Source organism: Mauremys reevesii, linkage group 7, assembly GCF_016161935.1.
Source record: "Mauremys reevesii isolate NIE-2019 linkage group 7, ASM1616193v1, whole genome shotgun sequence".
Classification (NCBI taxonomy): Eukaryota; Metazoa; Chordata; order Testudines; family Geoemydidae; genus Mauremys; species Mauremys reevesii.
The window spans coordinates 48,253,779-48,272,418 of record NC_052629.1 but is presented as its reverse complement, the minus strand read 5'-3'; the positions used below and the strand labels follow the sequence as shown (position 1 = coordinate 48,272,418).

Sequence of the window (18,640 nt, the reverse complement as noted above, 5' to 3'; positions counted from 1 at the left end):
TTCAGCCATGCAGCTTCCAAGCTGTGAGGTGGAGGGACTGTAGGTCAGGATGGCAGAGGTGACTGTGGTCCTGAGTGAGTAAGTCAGAAAGGAGAGGCAACATGACCAGTATGTCCACCGAGCGCTCCAGCACCATGGTGTACTAGTGCTGGTGAGGCCATGCTGGGGCTATCAGGATCACCTTTCCCCACTCCCTGCGGATTTTGAGCAGGACTTTGTGCACGAGAGGGAACAGAGGAAAGGCGTAGATCAGGCGACCTGGCAGTTGCGGGGAGGAACAGGCGCCCCTTTGCTTGTTGATGTAAAACATGGCTGTGGTGTCGTCTGTGGCAGGGCAGCAGGAACATGTCTGTGAGGGAGCCCGGGCTGCAAGCCTGGAAGGAGCAGAACGCTGTTGCATTGGGTGGCAAACAGGTCAACCTGGGGAAACCTCCACCTTTGGAAGATGGGGTGAATGACATCTGGTCGGAGAGACCACTCGTGTGAGGTGATCTGTCAGCGTGTTCTGGATCCCTGGAAGAAAGAATGCTATGAGGTGAATGGAGTGGGCTATGAAGAACTCCCACAGTCGAATGGCTTCCTGGCAGACGGGGGAGGAATGGGCCCCCCTTTGCTTGTTGATGTAAAACATGGCTGTGGTGCTGTCCATTAGACCTGCCACGCAGCAGTTGGACCCGGAAGGCTTGGCAAGCCAAGAGCACTGCCATTAGCTTCCTGACGTTGATATGGAGGAAGAGCTCATTCTGTGACCACAGGCCTTGGGTCTGGAGGTTCTCCAGATATGCCCTCCATCCTAGAGCTGATGTCTCCATAACCAGGGACAAGAAGGGCTGTGGGCTGTGGAGGGGGACTCCCTGCACACTGCTCGGGGGTCGAGCCACCAGCGAAGGAAGGAGAGGATATGTTCCGGTACCGTGACCACTGAATTCAAGCTATCTCGCCCAGGACGGTAGGCTGAGGCGAGACATGCCTGCAATGGCCTGAGCCGGAATCTGGCATGCTGAGTCACCTACGTGCAAGAAGCCATATGGAGGAGACTCATGCAGCCTCTTGCTGTCAAGGTCAGGAATTGCTGAAGGCCCTGAATGATGCCTGCGATAGCTCGGAAATGAGACTCCGGCAGGAGGGCCCAAGCTTTAACGGAGTTCAGCACTGCCCCAATGAATTCTATTCTTTGGGTCGGTTCTAGGGTAGACTTCTCCATGTTGAGGAGGAGACCCAGCCATTTGAACGTACACCTCACCAGGTGGAGTTGGGACTACACTTGTTCTTTGGTGCAGTCCCAAAGTAGCCAGTCATCGAGGTAGGGATATACTTGCACCTGTCATCGATGGAGGAAAGCAGCCATGACTGACATGCACTTGGTGAACACCTGGGGGGCAATTGAAAGGCCGAAGGGAAGGGCCGTAAACTGGTAGTGTTCATGGTTAACCAAGAAGCTCAGAAAGCGCTTGAATTGCTATGTGGAAGTACGTGTCCTCAGGTGTGGCTCCAGGCCCCAGCACGTCAAGCGCGTGCTTGGGGCGGCAAGCCGCAGGGGGCGCTCTGCCGGCGCCGCAAGGGTGGCAGGCAGGCTGCCTTTGGCGGCACGCCTGCGGGAGGTCCACCGAAGCCGCGGGACCAGCGGACCCTCCGCAGGCAAGCCGCCGAAGGCAGCCGGCCTGCCGTGCTTGGGGTCTAGAGCTGCCCCTGCACATCCTTCATATCAAGGGCGCATACTAGCCTCCAGGATCCAGAGAGGGGATAATAGTGCCTAGGGAGACAATGCAGAACTTCAGCTTTACCATGAAGTTGTTGAGCCCACGCAGGTCCAGAATGGGCCTGAGGCCCCCTTTAGCCTTGGGGATTAGGAAATAATGGGAGTAGAACCCCTTGCCCCTTGGCTCCCGTGGAACCTCCTCTACTGCTCCCATGGCAAGGAGACCCTGAACTTCCTGAATAAGGAGTTGCTTGTGAGAGGGGTCCCTGAAGAGGGATGGGGGAAGGGGGGTGAGAGAGTGGGTAGGAGGGGAACTGGTGCACGTATCTCATTTCCACCATGCAAAGGACCCAGCGGTCTGAGGTTATTTGGGACCATGCATGGTGGAAGTGGGATAAATGATTCAAAAAGGGCAGGGAAGGATCCGGGGTTGAGTCCGGTACGCTGTCCTCGGGCATCCCTTCAAAAGGCCTGTTTGGAGCCCGACGATGGTTTGGTCAGGCCCTGGCTTCCTTCTGCCATTCCATCCCCTCCACGAGTAGAAGTCCTGCCTCAGCCGAGGAGGGTAGGAGTGTTGTTGCGGCTGCTGGGGCTTGAAGTGCTTCCGCTGGATTGCCGGGGTGTTCATACCCAGGAACTTCATAGTCACCCTCGAATCCTTAAGTCTCTGCAGCCGAGAGTCTGTCTGTTCCACAAACAAGCCGTCCCCGTCACAGGGCAGGTTCTGCAGTGTCTGCTTTACCTCAAGTGGTAGGTCTGAGGCTTGTAACCATGAGGTGTGCCTCATGGCAATGCCCAAGGACAGGGTACGCGCTGCTGAGTCTGCAGCATCCAGTGAGGCCTTCGACAAGGACTTTGCCACCGTCTTGCCCTCATTAACAAGAGGCCCAAACTCCTCCCTGGACTCAGGTGGCACAAGTTCCTTGAACTTGAGCATTGAGTTCCAGGAGTTGAAGTTATAACGGCTCAGGGGTGCCTGTTGGTTAGAAATCCTGAGCTGGAGCCCCGCTCGTGGAGTACACCTGGTGGCCCAACAAGTCCAGCCACTTGGCTTCTTTTGACTTGAGTGCTGGAGCCTGCTGTCCCTGCCTCTCTTTCTCATTCACGGACGCAATCACCAGTGAGCAGGGTTGTGGGTGCGTGAAGAGATAGTCATACCCCTTTGAGGGCACGAAGTACTTGCATTCAACCCCTTTGGCTGTAGGGGGAATGAAGGCTGGGGTCTGCCAGATGGTTTTGGCATTGGCCTGAATGGTCTTGATGAGCGGCAGGGCCACCCTTGACAAATCTTCCGGAGCCAAAATGTCTACCACCAGGTCCAGTTCTACCACCTCCTCAGCCTGCAGGCTCATGTTGTGCACCACCCTGCGCAGAAGGTCCTGGTGTGTGCGGTTGCTATGGACCTTCCCCCACATCAGGGTGTCCATGGTCTGAATGGCCCCAGTCCTGCTCCGAATACAGAGACCCCATTTCTGAGCCTGAGGAATGGGATTGGGACTGTGAGGACCAGGGTGGTGCCGTGCAGACCTGCTCTGGCGAGCGGCACTGAGAAGCTGGAGAGCAGCATCGTGAGGCTGGGGAGTGGTGCCATGACATGGCGCGGTGCCGGGACCTAGAGTGGTACCACAACCTGGAGCTGTGCCTAGATGGTGAATGGCGTTGTGACCGGTACTGAGTTCTGGACCTGCTCCATAAAGGCAATTGTCGTATGGAGCGGCACCGTGACCAGGAGCGATGACATGATTGGGAGCGGTGCCATGAGTGCGATGAGCGCCACAACGGGGACCGATGCTGGGACCTTGAACGGTGCCAAGGTTCAACTGACTATGCCAATGGTGCAGATGGTCGGATCAATGCGGGCTTGCCTTGAGATGGTGCCACATGCTGAGGCACTGGAGGCTTGGTGTGGAGCAGAGGAGACCCCGGTGCCGTCATGGTGATGAGGTCCCTTGCAGCCACAAAGGTGTCCAGAGTGGATGGCATCTGCACTTCCACAATGCTGTGGGTCGGGGAGTCCAACGGCACTGGACTCGACGGTTCCCCTTGTGAGGCCGAAGTCGATGGTGCCGCATCCAAAGCCTTAGTGCCCGGGCGCTCATCTCTGGGCCACGCCCCATTGGCTTGCTCCAGAGGGGGTGGGTTTCAGCACAGGAGAACCACTCTTCTCCTGCTTCCGGTGCTGCTTCAGTGCTGGGGAATAGGAGCAATGCTGGGCCAAAGCCGCTGGTTTCAGTGCCGGGTACCGGTGGAGCCGCAGGTCTCGGCCAAAGTCCATCCACAGTGCCGCTTCCACCACTGCCGCTGGGGCGCTACGTACCGAAGAACTCTGTGCCAGGTCCTGCAGTGCCGAAGGAGGCTGGGGTCCAAGTGCCACCTCCATAAGGAGCTGCTTAAGACAAAAGTCCTGCTCCTTCTTGGTCCTAGGATGAAACCCCTTGCAGATTGTGCACTTTTTGGCTTGGTGAGCCTCCCCCAGACACTTCAGACAAGAGTCGTGGGGGTCGCCCATTGGCATGGGCTTGGAGCATGATTTGCAGGGTTTGAATCCCAGGGACTTGGGCATGACAGCCCTCCCAATGGAAAACAGTCAGGGCGGAGGGAGACCCCCCCCAACCCAACTGCTACTAACTACAACAAAAACAAAAAGAAAACTACAAGAAAGAACAAGAAAAACTACTATGAGAATCAAGCTAGGGAAACGTGGAGAACTTGCTAAGCAAGACACCACAGTTCCAATGACCGTCATGGGAGGCGCGACTCTAGGGGGCTCCACAGCCGACCCGACGGATGCTGCTAGGGGAAAAACTTTCTGATGACCATGCATGCGGCATGTGCACGCACCTAATTGGAATTGATATGAGCAATCACTCGAAGAAGAATCAGTGTATTTGAAAATGTGGAAACCATCAAAAAATATTTAAATAAATGGGATTATATTATTGATTAACCATGATTAATTTTTTTAATTGCTTGACAGCCCTAATTTTTTTTTTCAAATCCATATTTTTGCTATCAAAATATTAAAATGAATTTGGATTTTAATAAGACCCTCCTTTTATTTCCAGATTGAGAGCAGGTTCTAAGAAGGGTTTAATATTGCCATTGGAGGGATGAATGAAAGAACAGCTGATGACTGCCAGACTGTCATGCCAGGAATTTGCTATAGAACTAGGAGAAATCCCCTTTCTCCTTGTCACTACAGATACTATGAGAAGTATTACTAAATTTCTAGCTTTTGTGTATTTAAGTTCTTAGCCATAACATTGCACAATATATTTTTTCTGCTAGTGAAATATTTTATTTATCTATACAACTATATGGCTACATATATACACTGTACAATGTCCACTGTGAAAATTCAATATTCACTACCCCAGGAATCTTCCTTTGTTTAGAATTTTGAGATGCCACAGTACCACCGTCATTGCAGAGGACTAAATCTTATATTTTTTCATGGCACCCAACATGCATGCACAGACTGCAGTGAGATAGACTGATTCTTTTGAAATGAGAAAATGATATATATTTTCCTCTTCCCCAGGAAGCCTCAAAAGTAGACCAGAATTCTTAAGCTTTTTTCTCAGGCAGAGAAAGAAAGCGAAACAGTATGAAACTGCAAATGCACTATATTCCAGTTACAGATGAAGAACTTTTCTTTCGTCATCAAGAATTGCCTCTGCAGATTCCCCATTCTCATAACACTGCTGAGCAATTACAGTCCCTAGTGGAGGGTTGAGGATTGATTAGTTAAATGAAGGCTGATCTCTTGAAAAAAGAATCAGTTATCTCCTAAATTGAGAGCCTTGAGTGAAAGTGTGACTTGAGCTCCATGAGGCAGCTTTATAGAAGTCAGAGGTACAGACATTCATTCCTCAATCACATAAGGAAATCTAACATAGGCCTAATGGGATAGACTCACCTTCTTGGCCACAACAGGACTGAATACAGAGTTTAATCCATTTACACAATCCCTAAACAGAGACTGACTCCCCCATGGACTTGTGTCCGAAATGCTACAAACAACCTTGGAGACTTGTCACTCAGTGTACCCTATTTATATCCAGCTTACGCAGCCTGCCTTCCCCTTCTAAACTCTAATGTTTCAGGAAGGAGACAGGGAGGCTTATACACTGATTAAGACATGACTACTTCAGAGAGTACATCAGGGAAGAATTTAGGGTGATGGCTCTACATGACTTTATACTAATGGAAGCCTGGGAATTGAGGATGGACTATACGTAGCTGTATTTCACTCACCCTCCTAGGTTATGAAAGAGCTATGAGTAATATCACTTCAAGGGAGATGTTCTAAAGGAAACATTCCCCATGGACTCAAAGTAAGAGTCTTGTAAGACCCAGAAAGGTGGAGTGGTGACATGAGTCCCCTAAGTAAACTCTTCATTCTCACATGAATTCATTGTCCTTGGGTAAAAGAATCATAAACTGCTATGGATGGAAGGTGAATGTTAATAGTAACAGAGCAAGTCCTTATTTTCTTAAGAGAGCAAACAGTCCAGAATACAAGGAATTGAAGAAATTATAAAATATGTCTCTCTGCATTCGGCCCATATGACAAAGACTCTCTAGTTTAGTATGTGTCCTACTTGTAGAAGTCTTCTTTTACTCCAAGCAAACTTGCCGCAGTTTGTCTAAGTATTCAAGATGTGTACCTACCACGGTGCTAAGATTCATGCTGCTAGGAGTGGTGGTTCTGGGACTGGATGAAGACTGACCCTGTTTCTGACATACAAAGTCCACAGATGATGAAAGAAAGAATGATGGTCTGATGCACTGACTAAGAGATTTGAATATCAAAACTGGAGAGCCTATGTTGTATCTATGAATCCATGCTTCACCTTTCTGGTGACTTCAGGAAACAGAGGAATCAGTTAGAAGGTACACATCACTCCACTCCATGATGAATGCATCTGTCACAAGCCTGCCACTCAATAATTGTACAAAAGATATCTGGTATCGTCCTGGAGGCAAACAGATTGAGAACCTGCGATGGTCCCTTTCCAGAATATTGCATTCACCAACAAAGTTTTCAAGTGCCACTGATATTTGCTCTGATGACTGAAATTCAGGTAATCTAAAGATAGTTGTTTCTCTCTGCCAAGCAAATGATGAACTATGAAGCAGTCCCAAAGTTAACTTGTCATGGCTACACTGGGGCAGGTGCACAGGGGCCCATGCAACTTAGGGGGCCAAGGGAGCACTGGAAGTTCTAGCTGGGATCCATGGATGCAACTATACTCACAGAAATCAGGCCTAAATGTTCACTTCTCACATGGGTGAGGGCACTGTGGCATCCCCAAGCCCCACTCCACGTGATGGAATCCACAGAAGCTCCTCTCAGGGCCAGGGATTGCCACGAAGCCTTGAGCCAGGGGAAGGGCAAGCTTGGCTGTTCTTTTGGTCCAGCCTGGCAGGGAGCTGCAGTGCAGGAGTGGGAGCCTGTGCCACCACCACTCAGGCAGAGGTACCTGGTCTGTGTACTCCTGCCCACTCCAGGCTGCGATGGCAACTGCCTCCCGGGTACCCCAGGAGGGGAAGGAGAGCAGGTCTGGATATGGAGCATAGAGCGAGGGGATGGGGAGGAGGAGTAACTGTGGGGAACAGAGGAGAGGACCCTAAATCCCTTCCTCCAAGGAAGCTTTGAGACAGCAGCGAAGACTAAGGTAAGGAGCAGGGCAGGTGAGACATGGACTCCTGGGAGGGGATAGTAGAGGGTCTCCCTCAAGGGCTGAAATCCTGGGAGCAGGCCAGAAAAATGGACCTACAGCAGATAGTTCATGAGTTGACAGAATGAAAGTCTTGCAAAATGTGATTCAAATAGGAGAGGAGAAAATGTCAGTATTATATGTTGCACTATACTGTTTCACTGACGTTCACATTTTGAGAATTGTTATCAAGTACTGAACAGTTGAATTGGCAGGTTTGGTATAAATAAGTGAAACACTCATTAAAATTTGCGGGCGGGGGCCCACAATAAAAACCTGCACAAGGTCCCATATTCTGTTCTTCCACATGCTTGTATGCTTGGCTACATATATGAAGGGAGCAAGCCAGCCTCCTCTCTTTGGCAGTTAAGTAATATTTTGGGGCTTCACAGCCTGGCAGGCTCTGACACCTTCAGCCTTTTATGTAAGAAAGGAAAATTCTCAATATTTGCTGTATGGCTTGAAGCTCCAGCGAAGTCTGGATTCCTTGAGCTTCAACAGGCCACAAGAGTCAAAACTGTCCAGAACATTTCCCCAGTTCAGGTTTTACTCAGGTTATCACTACAGATTGACATGGTTGGCAGAATGGAAATCCTCAAAGGACATTGTCAAACAGATGAGAGCTTATAGAATTTGTTGAGTCACAGCCAGCAATGCTAGCAACCTGTCTCCTCCTGAGCTATATCCTGTAAATTGGACAAGGTTGCAAAGGCCTCATCCTTAGGATGACGAATGAAGTCATAGATAATGAATGCAGGAACTCAGAAAAGATTGGGCAAAGCTCTCTTATTAAAGGGCTAGTCCAGGAACTTTTCTATTGGTATATGAAAGCCTCTCATCAAGTCATTTTCTGCACTGGGTTGAAGGTGGACATTTCCTGGTTGAACCTGAGGCCCAGACTCCTCAACAATAGCCAGATTATATCCAGCAAAGAAGAACATGGACTGGAAGCCATGATGAGACAGGAAACTACTTGATCTCTTAGTTGGAACACCACTATCACCAGGTCTCCAATGGCGGCATGACAGATAATGACTCTCCGTATCACCATATAAACTTTTAATCTAGATGGGCTATGTGCTCTACAAACATAAAAGAAGGCACAGTCCCTGCCCTAAAGAGTTAATATTAGCTTTCTTTAGTCTAATACGGCATGGAAATCTTGTGTCTTTAAGACTAGGAAGCACTGGGAATAAAAACCCAGCTCTCCCTGAAAAGGATGGGAAAGGAGCAAAAGGAGAAGGCATGGATAGGAACTGAATGGAATAATCCTTCCATTCTATATCCTGTATGGTGTGGGGCTCTCAAACTTTCAAGCAAAACAGCTGCCTGGTATTGGATGCTGCAGGTGGAGCCATAATCCAGAGAAATTGGTTTCTCTCACTGCTTGCAACACCTGTGAAGTTTCACTTTTTGTGGATGTCTGGACAAGCCTTTCTGAGGTGCCTGATGTCTCAAGCACTGCCCTAATGTGAGTAGGCAATGTTATCTGAAGGAAATTTCCTGAAGGAAGACTAAAGAAGATAAGAGAATGGTGCAGTTGTCTGGTCTCCTTGACTCTCTCAAGAATCCCATCTGTCTTCAGGCTTAAAAAGTCCAGTTTCCTTCAAAAGCAGGTCAAACTCCTGGCATGAACCCTTTGTGATGGGCCAGAGCTCCAAAACCATCAGCAGCAGTGGAAAATGTGTTTTACTACACATTTGGTCATGGTATCCAGCACGCTGTAGACCACTCGACGGGAATACCTGGAGACATCCCAGCCCTCCATCTTGATAGATTTCATTTCACCATATTAATCATCAGATAGATGGCTTAGGAGGCTGAGAAGCATACATCAGCTATAAAAACTCTAGCTGGACATTGGTGTTAGAAAACAGGCAATTCAAAGGTCCAGAGTGGCTGATGAATAGGCTTCTGAAAAAAAGAAAAGAATCTGTACTGATGTAGCTTTTGACAAAGATAATCATTTCTCTTAGCCACAGAGAAGGACTGAAGCAGATGTGAACCACAGGTCTTTTGCTTGTTCCTCAAATTCTTTACTTCTGTTTCACCACCAAATTTGGAACATCAAAGGCCACTGCCAAATGAGATAATGGGTCTTGGGAATTGTTTACAATCAGCAGGAAGAGAAATAAAGATTGCTATCACATGGTCAACTGGCTAAGAGAAGGGAGGAGGATGACTTCTGAGCCCCTCAAAGATATTCTATGTTCTCTTCCCCTTCTTTAGACAGCACAAGATTATCTTCTCAGTTAAACACTGAAGGGAAGCAGGCTGAGGAGACGTGGACTCAATAGTGAAGTACAATGCACTTCTGTGGAAATATCTTATTTGTAATGGCCCTTAGATGGATGGACATATGATGACTGTTGTTTCATGGGCCAAAGTGCATGATATCCATAAGGCTTAGAAGCTTCTGGTGATATTACTGACGATATTAAGACTATATCTCCCCAGAGTGATCCAGGGAGCTTGTGTCTGAGGTGCCAAAAGATCTAGAATGGGCCCTTCTCCTCTCAGATTGGCATGGATCTAAGAATTGCCAAGATGAGCCCCAGGTGCTATCTCAGTTTAAATTGAGACTATCTATGGTGACCCCCAGCTCTGAGCCTCTGCAACAGGGGCAGAAGGAATCAGATGAGATATGGGATTGATTGTACTGGAAAGTACTCGAGAAAATCTCTCACTGGCCCACAGTGGCCGACGGAATTCCATCTCCCTGAGCCCCCGTCAGGACTGAGGCAACACATAGATATGAGGGAGTTGCTGGAGCTCAGGGACCAAAGTCACACCTCATCAACCATCAGATTTAAAGAGTCTGGAACTGAAGCAGATTCGGGTCTAATTCTCAATTTCCATGGCCCACTTAGAGCCAACAAGTGCCCAGATCTGCAGTGCTATAACACCTATAAGAGGCCCTGGATCTATGCCTATTCTTCTTAAGTGCAGAGAAAAGTGGGAAGCATAGCTGAGAGGCAGAAAGGTGTTGGCTGGCAAGGAGTGAGGACAGCAGCTGCTGCCTTGCTTCACAAGGGACACTGCTACTGACAGTATAGCAACACTTCTATAGCTACAGAGGTCTTAGCCTTCTATGCACACAACAAGAACTCTTGTCAGGCCCTTATCTTCTCCCAGCAACTTCCTCTTCTCTGGCCTCCCTAACACGCACATTGCCTCCCTTCAAGCCATTAAAAACACCACTGCTAAAATCCTCTTTCTTGCCCATTATTCTAGCCAAGTCCTCCCCCTTCCTAAAGGCCTCCACTCCCTTTTAGACCACCTCAGATTCAAGCTTCTTGCCCTCACCCTCCAGGCCCTTCATAGCTCTCCCCCACCCTTCTTTGTCCAGTCTTTTCTGACTTCCTTGCCACAAAATGTATTAGCTACCCTTGACTGCCCATTTAGCCACTTCTCCCACATCTGTCTCTGCACCTTCTGTCACACTGCCCCCTGTTCATAAATGACCTCTGAGAATTGATTCATAAGGTCATCCGCTTCTGTCCTCCAAATACCTCTTCAAAACTCTTTGCTTCCATAATGCCTACAAGACACTACTAATTATGGTTAGGGTAAAGGGCAGCCAAGTATAACTGATGAATAAGTATATAAAATGGCAGATTTTCAAAGGCACAAAGGTCATCTAGGCACCTACTTCTCGTTGGATGTCTGCTCTTTCTGCCTTTGAAAATCTCCATATGATATATAAAAAAGCTTGCATGTATTTTGATTTCACCCCCTCCACACCCTCAGTATGTTGCTTGTCTTCTTAGATTGTAAGATCTTCAAGATTGGGTCTTTTATTCCTGTATGTGTGGCACCCAGAATATTATGGGTGCTATTTGAATAAAAACAACAATAAAAGATGCCCATTGCCCAGGTAACAGTGGGGCAACTAGAGTGTACAGGTAATTTTTGTCACCCCTTGAAGTCTGGCAGCATAGTAGGCATAGTATCAAGCTAGGGCTACTATTGCCTAGTGCTCAGGTCTATCAAGTATTCTTCGCATATAACGATTGCTTCATTTGTCTATACATTCACTGCTGTACCAGTACCTACCACATCTCTCTATAAAGCATTTTCACTACCCGCAGTATGAAAAGTACAAAAAAGCAAACTCAACTCTACACTGTTATTTACTCTATGATGGCTTCTGTCACTGCCAAGTTTTCTAGATTTTACAGCCAGACACCAACTACAAAAAGGGGATTAGAGATGTGTCCTGCTGATGCCCCTGCCCAGCTTCATAAGCACAAGAAGCAGTTCAGGACTCCGAGTCATCCAGTCAGCCCCACTGTTCTTCCAGGCAGGCAGACATCCATGTGTCAGCACTTCAGTTAATTGAATAGCGTGCTTGCTTTTGTGCTTATGACAACAACTGATGGGGAAGAACATGGAACTTCAGAAGACTGAGGGTTTTTTCTTACTGCTTTTGATCTGCTCCTTGATCAGTGTCCCTAATCCAAAACTGAGTTGCTGAGGCATAAGATCTATGATTATTTTAATATATTAGGCCTTGTATGAGACTGGTTATCCCTCCCCTGGTTTCTGAAGTAGGACAGGGTTGACCTCAGGCCCCTCCTTCCCTTGCCCCTTTAAATAGCACTTGTCAAATATTTGAGACTGAGCTTCATGAAAGTTTTAAATTTCCTAATACTGCAGTTAATTTTAGTAAATTTAGAGGTCATGAAAATAAGAGACCAATATTACTAGTGAAAGCCATGGATAACATGGTTAGCAGCTTGCAGGCTTCCAAGAAACCTTTACAAACACATCTTAATCTTAGCCTGTGAACATCCTGTTTTCCAATCTTGGGCCTCTCCTAAGCCGATATTGTAAATTACTGTTAATGATGGAATGTTCTAGTGATGTGGAAAACAGTCATGAGGTTGGGCCAGAGACTACTGAGTTCATTGATGACCTGTGTTAGAGTTGACCTTTCACATTTAATATTGCACTATGAGCTTGAGTTGGTACCCCTTCGGAGTCTATCCACTGATTTCAAGAGGCAATGGATCAGGCCCTAAGATCGTGTCATTCAGCTTTTGGAACTTAAATTATGTAGTAAAATGTTGAACAATACTGCAGTGGACACACTGTAGCCAACAACAGAACCTGAGTGAACCCTTTTCACCTCAATACCTACTGATAGCTTATGGATCAAAGGATGTCTCAAATCATAATTAGAAAGTGCTGTATTCTATTCAAACTCTCCATTCATGTCTTGTCACCCCAGGGCCGCCCAGAGGATTCCGGGGGCCCAGGGTCTTCGATGGTGGGGGGCCCTTCCGTTCCGGGACCCGCCGCCGAAGTGCCCCGAAGACCCGCGGCGGGGCCTCCCCGCTGCCGAATTACCGCCGAAGCGGGACCCGCCGCCGAAGTGCAGCCCGGACTTCGGCAGTAATTCGGCAGCGGGGGACCCCACCGCGGGTCTTCGGGGCACTTCAGCGGCAGGTCCCGGAACGGAAGGGCCCCCGCCGCCGAATTACCGCCGAAGACCCAGCTGCACGGCGGCGGCGGGTCCCGCTTCGGTGGTAATTCGCCACTGGGGGGGTCCTTCCGCGCGGGGGCGGAAGGACCCCCCGCCGGCGAAGACCGGGAGCAGAAGAAGCTCCTGCGCCCTCTTGCCCTGCCCCCTCTGGGCGGCCTCCACCCTATCCCCCCCCCCACAATCCAACCCCCATTCCCTGCCCCCTGACCGCTCCCCCAACCCCGCCCCTCCCTGTGCCCTGACTGTCCCCAGGACTCCCTGCCCCTTAGCCAACCCTCCCAGCCACGGCCCCGGCCCCAGCCCCAGCCTCTTACCCCCGGCTCCCTCCTCACCCGGAGTCTCAGCGCCTTGCCCGACAGCCACAGCGTGTCTCCGGTGGGGCCTGAGCTCCGTCCCGCTCAGAGCCGCATGGTGAGGGGGCAGGGCTGCGAGCTCCACGCCGAGTGGAGGGAGCTGAGCTCAGCCCGGAGCTCCCAGCTCCGCCCCCTCACTACGCGGCCCGGAGCAGGGCAGGGCTCAGGGGCCCCGGCGGAGACACGCTGCGGTGCTGTCTGAGGACAGCGCTTGATGTGCTAAGGCTCCAGGAGAGGGGCGGAGGCGGGAGCCTCAGCTGTTCTCTTGGGGGCCCCTGCAGAGCCCGGGGCCCGGGGCAAATTGCCCCCTTTGCCCCCCCCTCTGGGCGGCCCTGTGTCACCCTCCCCAAAAACTTCTAATGATAATGATGGGAGATATGTGCAAGCAACATAGGGAGGTACAAGCCAAGAATCTTAAAGTGTTCAGTTTTTGACTTTCTAAGTCCTTTAGATCAGAAAATAACTATTTTTAAATGAACACAATTATTTTATTTTTCATGGGTTTACATTATTTATTATAAATCTTTTGCCATAAAAAAATCTGTGTTACTTAATAATATGTAATTTATGTGTTTCAGATTTGCAGCCTATCAAACTAAAATGAAATTTCTACTCAGAACAATATTACACTTTTTATCTACAGCTCTATGCCCCATGGTGCACACATTCAAAGTGGTAATAGAGTACTTTTGGTTGTAAAGAGTAAATCATCCTGATGTAAATGACAGAAGACTAAAATAAAAAAATAATAATAATTAAAAAGTCTCCTGCCCATGCCTCCTCACCCCCTATCATTCTCCCAGTTTCCTGCTTCCTCCGTATTTTTTGTCCCTTATGCTTAAGTCTCCTTCCCATTGCATTCTCCCTCCTTACTCTCCATATTATACTGTTCCTGCAGTGTCATTCCCTTCCCACACACATTCCTTTGTGTCCCTGCCCCACATTCTATTGCCCCTGTATTCTCCCTCCCTTGCTACATTTTCTTGATCCACCAACATTTCTCTGAGCTAATCTTGCTCATATTCCTCTGTGTCTAGAGTTTCTCTTGCCCAAGACTCCTTCCTAGTTTTCTTTACATTTCCCAAACATCTAGTCTTATTTCCTACCCGTTCAGATTTCCATGTCCTTTGTCGAGCGCTGGCTGGATCTCTCTTACACAAAGTGAAGATGCAACTGTCATATTCACTAAAGGCATCCTGGTTTCAAGTTCATTAGAAACAACTGGAGATGGCAGCCATTTTTAATAGGGGAAGCCTAATGGCCACCAGAACTGGATGCAGTACTCCAGCTGAGGCCTTATCAGTGCTGAGTAGAGGGGAAGAATTATTTCTTGTGTCTTGCGTACAACACTCCTGTTAATACAGCCTAGAATGAGGTTTGCTTTTTTTGCAACAGTATTACTCTGTTGACTCATATTTAGTTTGTGATCCGCTATAACCCCCAGATCCTTTTCTGCAGACATTTCTTACTTATTACTTCCTAGGCAGTCATTTCCCATTTTGTATTTGAGCAATTCCTAAGTGTAGTACTTTGCATTTGTCCTGATTAGATTTCATCCTTTTTAATTCAAACCAATTCTCAATTTTGTCAAGAATATTTTAAATTTTAATCCAGCCCTCCAAAGCACTTGCAACCACTCCCAGGTTGGCATCATCCTCACACTTTAAAAGTTTATTTTCTATACCGTTATCCAAATAATTTATGAAGATATTGAATAGTACTGGACTCAGGAGAGGTCCCTACGGGATCCCACTCAATATGCCCTTCCAGCTTGACTGTGAACCATTGATAATTAATTACTCTTAGAGTATGGTTTTCGAACCAGTTGTGCATCCACCTTATAGTAGGTTCATCTAAGCTATATTTTCCTAGTTTGTTTATGACAAGGTCATGTGAGACAGTAACAAAAGCCTTACTAAAGTTGAGATATATCACATTGACTGATGCTCCCCACCCACAATGCTTGTTACCCTGTCAAAGGAAAATAGTAGGCTACTTTGACATGATTTGTCACCTTGTCACCTTATTATCTTCTACGTGCTTACAAATTGATTGTTTGATCATTTGCTCCATTATCTTACCGGGTACCGAAGTTAAGCTGACTAGTCTATGAGTCGTCATTCCCCTTTTTAGAGATAGGTAATATTTGCTCTTTCCCAGTCCTCTAGGATCCCTTCCATCCTCTCCTAATTCTCAAGATAATCGCTAATGGCTTAGACATATCTTCAGTCAGTTCCTTAAGTCAGGCTCTGCTGACTTCAAGACATTTAACTTGCCTAAGTAATTCTTGACTTGTTCTTTCCTGGCTTTAGCCTCAGATGCTATCCCATTTACACTGATGTTCACTACGCTAGTTATCCAATCACTGCTTTTTTGGTGAAAACTGAAACAAAGAAGGCATTTAACACTTTGGCCATTGCTGCATTTTCTGTTATTGTCTTTCCATCCTCATTTAGTAATGGGCATACACTGTGCTTGGTCTTCCTCTTGCTTATAATGTATTTATAAAATGTTTTCTTGTTAGCCTTGATGTCCTTAGCTAGTTTTATCTTGTTTGTGCCTTGGTCTTTCTAATTTTGTCCCTACATCCCTGTGTTGTTTATTTATAGGTCATTTGTTTCCACTTTTTGTATAACTCTTTTTTGAGTTTCAGATCATTGAAGATCTTCTGGTTAAGCCAGGATGGTCTCTTGCCATACTCCCTATCTTTCCTACACCAATACTGAGGCTTACAATTATATCACAAAAGTTGGTCGACAGAGTCTACAGCCATGGTAAGAATAATGCATGTGTCCCTATCTCTGAATGGGAATGTTTCAAAAAGTTTCTTATATAAATTGAACATAGCTGTGAGATTTACTCTTACCCTTGCAGTGAAGTCCACAGCAGCACTCCGATTTAATAGCAATGTAGCGACATTAATATTTCCATAGTGAGCCGCTATGTGGAGCGGAGTAAAACCACTCTGGGGGAAAAAAAGAAATTTAATAATATTTTTAATGTCTCCTTGTTCCTGCAATATTTGTGTGACAGGACTGACAAAAACTAGCAAACAGAATATGCAAGTTAATATTCCATTCTGTCCTAGTATTCACTCACTGGCAGGTTACATGAAGTCATATTACTAAGCAAAAAAGGGAAAAAATAACAATTATTCTACAAGAACAGGACTAGAATAAGACTTTTAGTTATTCCAGATAAACATCAGAAGACATTTTAATTAAAAAAAATATATCCTTCTTTTAAGAAGAGAAATTAATTTCTAACCAGAAATATCTATTTGTTATCTATATTATTTTATCCTTGCAAGTAAAATTGTTCTTAGTGATTCTTTGCAGAAGTTCAGAAGCAAGTCACTTCATGATACTTGCTAACTAGATTTTATAAAAATTCAAAGGAAATGCTAATTAAAATAACATCAAAGACCATTTTAAATGATTAATGTGGCTTTTTTTTCCCAAGGGTTAGTGCTATAAAGATCACTCTCCCACTGTGGGCAATCACACTGGGTTATGTTAAGACACCACAAATTGTCAGCCTAATTAGAAAATGCCTAGTCGATAACATCATTTCAGCAACTTTTTTTTTTTTACATATTTATGTTATTTTACTTCCTTTTAAAAAAATGCTAAAACATGCAGCAATTCAATCAGTCCCCCAAAGTATGAAACCTTATGGGAACTAGATGCATTTCTAAACTGTTAGCAAGCCTTTTAGCCATGCTAGCTTTCACTCCTTCACCTTGAGAGTTTTGCAGATTTAGTACCACTCTAAGATCATTTTATTTGCTGACACCATCGAGGGTAAGTGTCATGCAGAAGCCTAAAGAATCAGTCCTGGATGCAAAATGTGACAGGGTTGTCTGCAGCTCTTCACACAGATGATAAACATCTACAGTATTAGAACTTCAGAAACCTTCATTTTATGCAATATGACTCTTTTATTATGGTAATTAGTTCCAAAGAATGCTTACACCTACTTTTAAAACCTTAGTTTTAGCTGCAGAAAGCCCTGGTAACTAAACTACAGACTTTTCTAGCACATGCTACTTTGTTTAGTCTAAAGCAGGTATCTATCCTATAAAAGGCAATGCAGAGCGGAGGAGAAAGAAATGATGCAGCAGCACTAAGTTATGAAAGAGTGATGATGCATACATATATATTTATATATACCTCCGTTGTTCTATTCACCAGCATCTAGGTTAACACATTGGGAAGCAAAGAGGGGAAAAAATGAACGGTTAGTTGACCACTGGTGACATGGATGCAAAAAGCTTCATGATAGCTGTCTGGCAGGGAAGCTATGGTGAAAGCACAGTCGGCACAGAAAGGAAGCTAGACCGGATGGAAACTGAAGGATCTTCTATTTTAAATGTCAATTGTTACACTTCTCTAAGAGGTTTTAAAGTAGTAGGATTATACACAATTTTAATCATATGACTATTTTATTAATTACATGTTCACTACTGCACACTACTGATACTAGCCTTCATTTCAAATGCAACCCATCATTTGAATAGTATTTTCCTTGGGGTTTTTTTTTCTATTTACATGATCTTCTCATGATATTAACCCTGATTTTAAACAGAGGAGAAAAAAATACAAATGAAACTGTATTACTTATAATGTGAAATAGAGGGGGGAAAAAGGAATTCCTTGAAGCAAACACTTTCTTAAAGGAACTCTTTGCCTGGTATAATCCATGTCGTTAGTACGTAGCTTTGGGCCTGTCTCAGCCTATTTCTTTTTACAACTAACCTTTGACTCCACATCTGCATTATGGTCATTCTGCAGCAACAGAGCAGCAGCCTTTGTGTCATCCTTGCGGGCAGCAATGTGGAGAGCAGGAAGACGGACTTTTCCCTTTGTATCATTTTCAAGCAACAGTGAAACCACCTGGTCATGGCCTTGTTGCAAGGCTACTGCCAAAGGTGTGAATCCATCCTGTAAACAAATAATAATGACACTCAAAAGATATTCAAAGACTACCAGGACAAAAAGCAAACTGGTAACATTCATATTAAAAATAATCAAACTCAAAATCGGAGGTAATGTGTAAGGTGTTATGTGGAGTCCCGTCTACTCAAACTGAGTGTAACAGAGTTACAAGGCCATAAAACTGGAGTAGATTATTAGTGAATCAGGTCCTAAGAGTTTCAGTTAATCGGTGACTTAGGACTGGCTGTATACAAACATAAAAGGAGACGACAAATAACTGTATGAGGCTTGAAAGAACAACAAGACAAGTTACTAAAAGAACCAACACGGAAGTATATACAAGAATAAAAACTGAAATTATGTTGAATTATAAATGTTAATTATGTCCTGTAGCAATGTATCTTCCTTCCCTAAAGAGCTGTTTGAAATAAATTATATTT

The 18,640-nt window shown here is 46.0% G+C and overlaps 1 protein-coding gene across 1 annotated transcript in view; it reads right to left on the bottom strand.

Annotated features, from left to right (window-relative positions):
• Nucleotides 1-18,640, bottom strand: part of ANK3 (ankyrin 3) — a 554,530-nt gene that overhangs the window by 178,874 nt on the left and 357,016 nt on the right. The window contains exons 6-8 of the mRNA XM_039480795.1: nucleotides 18,021-18,206; nucleotides 17,436-17,459; nucleotides 16,130-16,228 (exon numbers count right to left, since the gene is read on the bottom strand). Coding sequence (XP_039336729.1) covers nucleotides 16,130-16,228; nucleotides 17,436-17,459; nucleotides 18,021-18,206 — 309 coding nt within the window. The remainder of the gene's footprint in view (nucleotides 1-16,129; nucleotides 16,229-17,435; nucleotides 17,460-18,020; nucleotides 18,207-18,640) is intronic.